General features: G+C 48.0%; 1 protein-coding gene across 1 annotated transcript; it reads left to right on the top strand.

Moving 5' to 3' along the window:
* Window positions 1–552: 552 nt before the first annotated feature.
* Window positions 553–10,226, top strand: ZIC5 (Zic family member 5; the record flags this gene model as incomplete). Its single annotated transcript, XM_083501231.1, has 2 exons — window positions 553–1,972; window positions 6,763–10,226. 2 exons carry the CDS (start codon window positions 553–555, stop codon window positions 7,212–7,214), a joined length of 1,872 nt encoding a protein of 623 aa, XP_083357357.1. The 3' UTR covers window positions 7,215–10,226.
* Window positions 10,227–11,534: the final 1,308 nt, after the last annotated feature.

Genomic DNA, 11,534 nt, shown 5'->3' with positions numbered 1-11,534 from the left:
AACTTGCATCTGATGTGCCCGCAAGAACAAAGTTATGCCGACTCGCAGTAGGCAGTGGAAGCCTCGTTTGCAAAGCGGTTTCAGACTGGGCAAAAAGTTGCGCCAGCTCCTCACTGAACAGCTCACTCTTAATCTCAGGGTCGTGAGTTCGAGTCCCACGCTGGGCGAAAGATTCCTGCTTTTCAGGGGGGGTTGGACTAGATGACCCTGGGGTCCCTTCCAACTCTACAATTCTATCCCAGGTGACTGGGAAGCAGCAACTCTCCTCTGCGCGCCCGAGCGAGATCCGGGCTGCCTTCCCTGACAGTTTCCAAGCAAGCGTGCCGCCGCGTGTTTCCCCCTGGCACGCCGCTCGCTTGGCACTCCCTCTGCGGCTGGGCGCTAACTTTTTCCCCTTCTTCCTTCCTTTCAGCAAGTGCAACTTTTTTTGGGGGGGGAGGGAGAAACGCGCGCGAGAGCGAGAAAAGGGGCGTCGGGGGGTGGGGAGAGCGAGCGAGAGCGCGAAAGCAGACAAGAGCGCGAGGGCGGTTCCCCGCTGAGCGCCCGGCCTGAATGGGAGCCAATCGCGCTGGCCTGGCCTCTGCCAATCACCGGCCTCCCTCCAATCCCACCCGCGCACATTTCCAAACTCTGGTTCCCAACCGCGCCGCTCAAATGTGCCGAGCGCTCTGCCAATCGCTGGAGGCCAGAGCGGGGAGAGGATGGCAGCAGCAGCCGAGTTGGGAAACGGAGCAGACAAAAGAAGTTAAAGAGCCGCTTAATCGCTCCATGTTTGGCAAGGCGGCGGCGCTGGCCACGGCGGCAGCAACAGCCTCGGCGGCGGCAGCAAGCAGGGGGAGGAAGGCCACCGCCCCCTCGGGGCCGGCCCAGGCGACCCCCTTGCGCCTGGATGGGCCCCGGGGCTGCGGCGCCATGGAGCCCGCGCTGAGTTGCAAGAGGAGCCCCAGCCTGCGCTTGGCCGACCTGGCCGCATTGCATGGCGTCGGCGTCGGAGGAGGCAGCAGCGCCACCAGCGGTGGCGGCTTCCAGCCCTTGCACCCGGGGGACCTGGGCTCCTCGGACCCGGCTGCCGCGGCCCCCTTCGGGCCGGAGCACGTGGCGTCGGGGGCGCTCAAGTTGAGCCCGGCCGGCGCCGAGGCCGCCTTCGCCTCGTCGTCGCAGGCGGGCGCCAACGGCGCGGCCGGCAGCCCCTCGTACGCGGCGCCGCGGCGGGCCGAGCGGCCTCTGCAGCAGCACCCGGCCAGCTCGCCCATGTTCATCTCGTCGGCGGGCACCTACGGCGCCGGCGGCGAGCAGCCTCACGCCGCCGCCTTCCCGGGGCTGCACGACCACCCGGCGGGCCCGTCCGGAGGCCACCACCCGCTCAACGGGCAGATGCGGCTGGGGCTGGCCGTGGCTGCGGCTGCCGCGGCGGCTGCCGAGTTCTACGGGCGCGTGGAGCCCTTCCGCCCTTCGTCCGTGGCGGCCGCCGCCGCCGCCTCCGAAGCGTCCTACGGCGCCGCGCCGCAAGGCTACCCGGTCAACTTGGCGGCGGCCGTCCTGCAACAGGCGCCAGCGCCTCCCGCACATGCGCACCACGCGCCTCCCCACCATCACCACCCTGCGGGCGCCTCCTCCGCCGCTGCCGCCGCAGCCTTCCTGCGCTACATGCGGCAGCCCATCAAGCAAGAGCTGATCTGCAAGTGGATCGAGGCCGAGGCGGCCGCGCCGCCCTGCTCGCAGACCTACAGCACCATGCACGAGCTGGTCAATCACGTCACGGTGGAGCACGTCGGCGGGCCCGAGCAGAGCAGCCACGTGTGCTTCTGGGAGGAGTGTCCCCGCGAAGGGAAGCCCTTCAAGGCCAAGTACAAGCTCATCAACCACATCCGCGTGCACACGGGCGAGAAGCCCTTCCCGTGCCCCTTCCCCGGCTGCGGGAAGGTCTTCGCGCGCTCCGAGAACCTCAAGATCCACAAAAGGACGCACACAGGTGGGTGGCACGACAGGAGCGCGCGCCTTTCTCCGGCGCGCGGTTCTGGCATCTTTTCTCTACCCCCTCCTCCCTCCTCTCTCTATCTCCTACGTACCCTCAGACGTGTGACGTTTGTCATGAATAAGTAATTTCACCAGCTCTTTGGGGCTGCAGCGGGAGAGAGAGGTCTTCCTTGATATGTCTGAGTTGTCTGTGTATGCGTGGTTTGGGAATGGCTGGCGGGTCTTCTGCGTTGTGCCCGCCGCGGTTTTGGTGAGAGTGAGGAAGGCTTCCTAGCGCCACAGAATTCCTCAGCAGGCAAACTCAGAGCGCTGTGGATAGCTAGGAGCTCCCACGAAAGCGGGAAGAACGGAGGAGTCCCACGAAGGCCTGCGGTGTGCCCAGCAGGAGTGCCAGTTTGGCCCCGCGACCGTGGTGCTATGCAGCGTACATGGTCCTGGCGACGAAATTTGTGGGTGCCAGGCCAGGCCCCTTCATGGTGAATTTTGTGGGTGCTCGGGCACCAGGGGCCCAGGGAGCCGGCACCTAAGGTGGCCAGTACTCCTCCTCTTAGGAAGTGGAAAGAAAGGGCAACCCCCAAACTTTATTCTGGTCAATTCACTTTTCAAAAAGTTTCTCCTATGGTTTTATTTGTTCTGGTTTTTTTTTCTTCTTTTTTATATATGAAGGAGAGGGTCAGGGGATTTGATCATGTTGTTTCTCAAGAGGGGGTACTTTTCAAATGAGACCACCAATATTTTACTTTCCATGGGGGGAGTTTTTCTCCCTTAGTTGTTTTTGGGGAAGTGATAGGCAAGGGTTTTTAAAAGCTTTTGTTGTTTAAAGGTGTGTTTCGATGGAAGGAGCGCTGCTATAGCACGATTCGGAATAGTGCCTTTGAGAACAAATGGGAAGGGAAGGCGACGCGGGTGTGCCTTTGTGCGTGTCTCCGCCAGACTAGCCATTTCAATGAAGTTCCGTTTATGGCGCTGTATCTTTTACAGCTTGGTTTTGATTTGCCCCTGGCCTTTTGGCTTCACTTAAAAGGCGGTTGGGATTTATAGTTGCGTGTAGACAGATATTATCCACCGGAGGCTGCTTATAGGGAAGGGGGGGCAAAGGCCGGAGCGGGCTCCACCTAATTGTTTTCATGATTTATTGTGTGTTGTTGCAAAAAAAAAAAAAGGAAAGGAAAGGGGGGGTAGCGAGGCGGACAAGGTGCAACGCGCTGTTCAAACTCCCATGCAAATAGCCCCTGGCGGCAAAAGCTATCGATTTTTAGATGGTGAATCCGCAGGGTTGAGCCCATCTGTGCGAGCCCTGAACACCCCCCTCCCACGCAGCCCCGGGGAGTGGGGGGGGGTGGATCTGTCCTGTTCTGCAAGCGAAGAGGAGCGCGGTGCTTTTAGGCCTTGGAGGCCGAGTCTGCTGTGGAAGGGCCTTACTGGGAATTTTGCAGCCTCTCCTAAAGATGCTTGCAACTTGCAAGGGCTGGTTCGCCTGCAGTGGTCGTAGGGCAGCTGCTCCCGCACGGGGAAAATCCTGCTGGTGCTCTGGGAGGAGGGGCAGGAAGAAAGCCTCGCGAGGGCTTTCCAGCTCGTCCTTCCATTCACACAGCTCCTTTTCCAGCTGAAGAACTCCGATGTTCGGCTCATCTCGCCCTCGCCCGCTTGAGGCTGCCCACATAGTGCCCTTGCTACTGCCGCTGGGAAGAAGATCCGAATTTGGTTCCTTTGGGCCGAGGCTCCTGCAGGTGGGGGAATAGCTGGAGCCCCGCCGCCCCTCCTGACTGGTGCCCGTCGGTCGGGTCCGGTTGGATGGGGATCCGAAGCCAGCCCGATCCCCACCGCCTGTTGCAGACAAAAGACCCACGACTGAAGATCCGGAGGGGCCGAGGAGCGCCGCAGAAAGCTGCTCGGTGTTTTTTCTGCAGCAGTATTGCAGGGGCACATGGTTGCAAAACGCTTCTGCACGGTTTGCAAGATCCGGTCCCGGCGGGGAACTCTTTCCACGGCCACGTGCTGGCACGGAAGCTCTGGCCAGGGAACTCGAGTTGACTGTACCATAAGCAGCTCCATTGCCCGTTAACAGCCCCATTTTCCCCTCTTGCGGGCGAGGGCAAAACGACTCCCCGGAAGCCGTGGAGAGCGGCTTCAGGCGCCCTTTCCCCTTCTCTCCAGGAGGTTCCTCCTGCCCAACCGAGGGGTCCCTGATTCCCAGGCCCGGGAGGAAAAATGTTCCGCCTCCCGCTTCATTTGGCGCAGCCGAACAAGACGCTCGGGAGCAACCTCGGCATTTCTGTGCGTAATTTTGCAATCTCGCGCCCTTGGTTTCTTCTCGCTCTCCTACAGGCTTCTCCCCTAAGACCGGAATAGGTTCGTTAACGTAGGAAATCTGAAGTGTGAACCGGAGTTTCAAGATCAAGGATCGTTTGTTTGGGTTTAAGAAGCAAATGAGTTTTCCTCTTCCCCCCCTTTTTTTGTTCTGTTTGGTTGAGAACGAGTTGAGCTCCCAATTGGGGGGGGGGGGGATCGCCCTGCGCTTGGCTTTCGCGTGGTTGTTTTTGTTTTTAAAGATAGCCGGCGGCTTGTCTCTTGATCGATGCCGCAAGTTGTTGCCTCCATGAGCCCTGAACCCCTTGCGCGGTTTGTGGAAACGGGCCGCCGACCTCGCTTCGATTTAGTAGGCGGTGAAGTTTCCTTTCTCGGCCCGCGAAAGGGAGCGAGCAACCTTTTCCTCAGCGAGAACCGTTGCTTTTCGACTGCGCATCTCTGGTCTTAAAACCGAGATAATCTGCAAATGGTTAAACTCTGACGTGAACCTTTCGTCAGAGACAAGACCAAAATAAACATCAGGATGGCATGGGCATCTCGCTTCGGGATGTATGAGCAAAGCAACCATGGCATCCCTTGAAAATCGGTCCTCTTCCCAAAACCTAGTGCTGCTGGCCTTAATTAAATATATATATTAAAAAATAGAGTCGACCCAAGTTAAAAGCAGACAAATCTGGTTAGCGATTGCTGAAACAGGTTCTAGACAGACAAACGCACATGCAAACCCAATTATGCCATATTTTGAAGAGCAAGAAATAAGACACATTTTCTGGCTTCTACTTTTAACTATGGACACCTATGACCACTATCATTTTTAAAAAGAGAATGTGTCCTGGAAAAAGAGGACATATAGTAACCCTAAAATGCTTTCCTTAAATAAATAGCAAAACACCAACCTTCTGTCTCAGGATATTTCAGCTGAAAGGACAACACTGGGCTATGTTGACCAGAATGATCCAAAACACAGTTACTTGGAAGTAACTGAGCTCAGTGGCCTTACTTGCTGCGGAGTGAATAGGCTTGGCACTGAGGTTTGGATCTTTTACCTTTTTCATGTACACAGAATCTTTATCCCATTTTATAACAACAACATTTAGTTGGAAATGCTTTTGAGACTTCTGAAAGGCTGTATAATTTCTGTTCAGTTGCCACATATCACCAGGAGACGTTTTCTGGTTGAAATAATGCATTTGTGATTGAAGTTGGGATCTGTCTGTATTTACACAGGAAAAGGAATGCCATAAATTAAACCTTCTGCCTTTCCCAAAAAGGAGAAGATAGATGCTGTTTTCACCAGTAAAACAACAAAGGTCAATATCCTACATGTGCTTACCTAGAAGCCAAGTGGAACTGTGTAGTATTTCTGAGTAAACACGCTCAAGATTTAGTTGGATGAAAATACTGAATTACCTTGTTGACTAGGAAACACGTATTAATATTGGGGTGCACTCCTGATGTCTTATTTGAGAGTCTATAAATAAAATTCATATTTTTGCATATTTTTGGCTCCATGTATGGATGGGATTAATTTTTTTAAAGAAATCCCTTTTTGAAATAAAGTAATGCTAAATCCATGTCCACTTGTGGCAGCAGAAATTATTCCTGCCTTTTTGCTTCCAGAACCTTGGAAAATAATTGTAAACCTAGAATTGCATTACACCTTGGAGCCAGTGAGATATGCCAGAAGGAAAGGCCCTGAGGATGGCTTTCGCAACCACCCTTAAGGTGCACATTAAACCTATTTAAACAGATTCACCATCTTATTTCGAAGCATAAACTAGTCCTAGGTAAAGAGATCTTGGCCAGCTCACTGCTCATGGAGTGGGTAGCTTTCTCAATAATGAGCAAGCTGTAAAAAGCTAAGAATGTCAGAGAAGGGAGGGGAAGAGAGGGTGGCCCTCTTTGAGAGCCTGATCTGTTGACAATGGTTTTTAAAAAAAAAGGAAAAGAGAGCAATGTGTTTAAACAGGTGCTACTTTTATTTTAGAAAAAGGGGAATCTCCTCTTGCAAACCACAAGGGAAGGGATTAGGACAATATGGGTTTGTCTGGAGATAAAGCCATATCCGTGTATGGACGTGTAAGCCCCTACTTTAATCCATCATTTAAATTTTTCATTTGCAAGAGAAATATGGGCATGGAATAAGGAGAGACATTCCCATTGTCCTGGATATGTTTATCTGAATGTCATGATCACAGTTTAGAAAATATTCTTTAACATTGTGGACTACATTTTTGAGCAAATGTAAACCTGCTCACTCTCTCTGTAATAATAATAATAATGATTGAAAAGTTAAGCTATTGGAGGGATGGTAAAGACTGGAGTCAAATTTATCTGCTGAGTCTTTGTTTTGCAATCCTCTCTAGTCCCTGTCTCCCCTGTTCCTGTGTTTGGTTTGACATGTAAATTCAAAGTTTGGGGATTTCTTCCTTTCCTTTCACAAAGAGGTCCATTATGGATGTTTTTCTCTTTCAGGAGAGAAGCCTTTTAAATGTGAATTTGATGGCTGCGACAGGAAGTTTGCCAATAGCAGTGACAGAAAGAAACACTCTCATGTCCACACCAGTGACAAGCCATATTTCTGCAAAGTCAGAGGCTGTGACAAGTCTTACACACATCCGAGCTCCTTGCGCAAGCACATGAAGATCCATTGCAAATCCCCGCCGCCTTCTCCTACCCCAGGATCTCATGGCTACCAACCCACGGGGACACCACTGGGTGCCCCTCTGTCCCCTCTCCAGGACTCTGGCAGGGGCCGCCCTGTCAACCTTTCTCCTCAGGTCACCAATCTCAATGAATGGTATGTGTGCCAGGCCACTGGGGCCCCAAACCACCTCCATACGCCATCCAGTAATGCCACATCTTCTGAGGAGGAAGAGAACGAGGAAGAAATTTATAGGAACTCTGAGACAAGAACTATTCATTAGAACTGGGAGGGAAGCAGAACTTTGAAGATGGCACGATCATGCCATCTTGGTTAATTTGGGCTATTTATTCAGTATTATGAAACCCTATGGTGTTTGTAACATGTAACTAATTTAATTAAGACATTGGACTTGTGTGTGTCTCTCTTTTTTAATTAAAAAGAATAATCTTTTTTAAAAAAGCAAACCACCAAGCCGGACTGTAACAGTAATCCATTGTGCATCCCTACCCTACCCTATGTTTATGGAAGACGTCAGAGGAGTTCGTCTTTGTGTTGCTTGATCTTCAGTGTATGCACTGCCAGGTTGACAGTTCTGTGTGATAGTTTCCCCAAAATAAAAGCAGGAGGAATGTGGCTTATGAGTGTAACTGGGAAGCTAATGGGCTTTCTCTATGCCAGGAGTGGATTCCTTAAGCTTGTCCACCAATTTTTGAAAAGGCACGTTCTTCAATCTAGGCCTCTATCCCACAGCCATCACCTCTGAAACTGCCAACTGGTTTCTTGCATCCAAGTACTGTATATGTACGTGTACAATAATGTATAGGTACAGTTCACTGCCTCTGAAATCTTAAGTCCTCAAAATCTCGAAACGGAATGCTGAAACGTAGACCTTGGGTTGCAGTTTGCATCGCACTAAAACCAACGTTGAAATTCACCATCACAAGATTCAAGGTGGCACCTTTATAGAGCAGTGCTAAATTTGCTTATATGGAAGATCAGTCCATTGTTTTAAATGGAACTCGCTTCCAAGTAAATACGCTGGGTGGGTGAGAGAGGAGTCACAATCCTAGTTGTGTAGGATTTCACAAATGCTATTGAGCAAGGGGGGTTGGGTTTTGTTGGGTTTTATTTCTTTAGCCATCTTATCCTAAACATGCTTACTCGGAAGAAAGTTGCACTGAAGGGGCTTACTTCCAATAAGAATACTTAAGAACAGTACTGTTAGGCAGTACCTTATACACACTGGTGTGACTGTAAGTCCCATTGAATTCAATAGGACTTACTTCTGAGTAGACCTCCACATGATTGCACTGTTAATGTCTCAATTATTTTAATTTTCCTTTCCTTTTCTTTTTTTTAATGTCTTTCTAAGCTCTAACCCTGAAAGGGGAGGGAATTAAATCAGTTGCTATGATTATTGTTGTTTAACATATTCAACAAATTGTGCTCTAAAGACATTTGTCCCACTGGTTTCAATGTTACTCATTAGTATGTGTCTTAGCAGGACTGCTTAATGGTTTTTCCTTGTCATAGGAGTGTTGCTAAATGAGATCTATCTTTATATGCGATATAGCAGAGGCCATGAGTCTAAACACGCTTCCTTGCAAGCCAGTCACATTGAATCAGAGTAAATTGGATTTATGAGTAAGCATATTTGGGAATGAAGCCCAGCCTATAGTGTTAGGTCAAAAGTGCTGTGAACTTCACAGCTGTTACTATGTCAAAGTCTCCCTGTTGAAAGAGTTATGATGCTAAGAGTGACACATGACTTTCTGGAAGATACTATATTTTACTGATACAGCTTAACACCCTTGCATGCGCAAAAGGTTTCATAAATTACTTCTCTCTATATTTTTTTCAGCATCTGCAATCCTGTTTCTTATGCGGTGTGCCATTGACCAAAGTGCACTGGGGAAAGCAAATTGTCATAAATGTAAAAATGGAGGGAGGGGGATGCTGAGTAGATTACCTTTGGCCTAGCTGCCAAGCTATTATAGAGTGAGGTCATGGAATGCTGACAATTTCTGATGCAGTTGGTACGACATATTTCACGTGTAAAATGCTGGTTCATCATAAACACCCTACAGATAATCTAAAGAGCACTAATTTATCCTCTGAGACCACTGAATAAGTAACCAGTCACCAACCCATTACCAGGGCTTGTAGAAATGTGTGGGGATTTTTTTGTGTCTTGTGTGCTGTGATACATAGTCTTGTCATTGTTATAACTTGTATGTGGAAGTGATCTATTTTGTACAGCGGAATTAATTTATTTTTTTATTTTTAGATATCAACTTCTTTCTTATTTCTTTTTAAAGAGTACAGAGCACACCAAAGAAGAATATTATTAATTTTGGTGATAGGTTGTCTATGATTCTGTGGTTGTTTTTCTGGGGGGTGGGGGAAAGTCCTTATATTTTTCAAGTTACTTGAATGAACAATGTAATGTGAAAACAGGTCCTTCCTGCATGTCTCCTGTGCAGTGTGTTGGTGATTCAATATAGTTTATAGAGATATTTGTTTCTTAGTACAGTGCATGGTGCTGTCCATCTGGAAGCCTTTAAATGTCCTGATCATATTGTTACATGAACAGAAAAAGGACATTCATTTTAATATCTATATCTATAAATATATAAATGAGAACTTGAATACAAACCACTTCTTAAATTGGTTATTTGAATTGCATTCCGTTTCTCCTTCAAAACCCATTTGAATAATAAGGAAAAACTATCATGAAGTAAGACATGGACTTTTAAAGGATAATTTATGTTTTGGTGAGCTTTTTTAGAATTTTTTTTCCTGAATTAAAAAAAATGTTTAATTTATACACTTTGTTCCCCTCCTACCAAATAGATTGCACTATCCATTACTACAGCTTCATGTTTTGTTTAATGTGGAATTAATGCCTTCACGGAAATGCATTTGCTGGGAAGTAAGTATTTGGTTTCAATAGACTTACTTCCATGTAAATGGGATTTTCATTTTGGGGTACCAGGAGCAACATACTGTTTGTCTGCTGTGCCACTGCTTTTCCTCATATTTTTAAAACATGCAATACCTCCTTCATATCTGTAAACCTGGTCATAAGAAAGCAAGAATGGTTAAAGTAAAATTAAAAAAAACAAACTTATTTTTTACTTGTGCTTTATTGTTGGGGGACAAATTATGATAACAGAGTGGCTTACAGAGTGCTCAGGAATTCAGTGGTTGTCCCATCTTTGAAAGAAAAATAATTGTAACGGAAATCATTAAGTACAAAACAACCTTCTCACTTATTTTATAGGTGTGCTTATATATTGCATGAGAAATTTGGTACAAATGGTTTTGCTCATCCAAATCATGTTTAGTGGAAGTTGGTCTTGCTTGTAAGCAGTCTAAAGAAATCTACCAGAATCTGAAGACTAGTCTCCTTATTGATAAATTAGAGGACATGGTTAAACCACATACATGAGGGTGTGGCAAAGTTCATTCATGTGAATTGATTCATTTGTATATGGATTTAAACAGTTTTATTTTTCTAGAAAAAAGGGGCTGGGACTTGTCATAAACGCCTCCCTTTTTCTCTTAGAATGAAAATGGTGCCCATCTGAGAGGTGCAGGAAGTTGGGGGGAAAGCTTTGGATTTTAATAGGGATCATAACAGTTTGGGTGGATGGAGAACAGGCTTCTGTCTTATATATTGACACACAATAGAAGAGGGAAGTTAGTATTACTGAGGTGTCTCTTAAAGCACTTGGACACTTCGTCAGTGTGGCCTACATACCTTAAATCTAAACATTCAAACAGTGGACAGTGTGCCACTCTCAACAAAAGTGCTATTAAAACCAACTGGAAATAGTGCTGATGAAATCAAAGTAATGTAGATGGGACAAGATAGCATGTGGGAGCTGCAAAATGCTAGCCATAGAGTGAACAGGAAGTTCTGCTGAACCTTAATACAACACCTATCCTTTAAATTTGTATCTTAACCATGTCCACATTACTGTTCACGTGTTGAGTTCCTCAATAGGATTTCCCACACCCAACGTTGGGGTTGATTTTGGCCTCAGGTGGCGAAGGTGCAACCGGTTGCAAAGAGTTGCTTAGACTCCCTGAGGAATGAGGACCTTTCGGATTGGGGAAAGGGTGGACTCAAGGGAGTTTCTGGTGAAAAGGAGGGCAACACACAAAGCCCACCCCGCACCCTACTCCAAGGCATGAATCATTCATGGGAAATATATCAGAGATAAAAGATAGCTGACAATGAGGAGCCTAAAACAAGTTTTCCCCTTCTTGTTTTCTGCCTTCCAACGCCCCATCTCTCCCTCTCCCCTCGGTCTATAGAGCTGAAATTGACCACTGCACGTCTTGCGCCACTTCAAAGTAATTTGCGCCAGAACGGAAGGCTCGGCGCTTGGGCAATCTTCATGGTGCGTTAAGATTTCTATGGCAATTGGCAAGCAAGACTTTTCCCATCTGAATATGGCTCAAAGAAAAGGCATTTATTGACACGAAGTTGGCCATCTTCAAAGACTTCATCTCTTCTAAGCAGGGGGAAAATGTGCTCTCACACAAACAAGGCTTTAAATCAGCCGTGATCCACTTTTGTCTTAGTTACCGG

This window comes from Podarcis liolepis, assembly GCF_965112155.1.
Source record: "Podarcis liolepis genome assembly, chromosome: 4".
NCBI lineage: Eukaryota > Metazoa > Chordata > Lepidosauria > Squamata > Lacertidae > Podarcis > Podarcis liolepis.
This window is presented reverse-complemented; position numbering and strand designations above follow the sequence as displayed.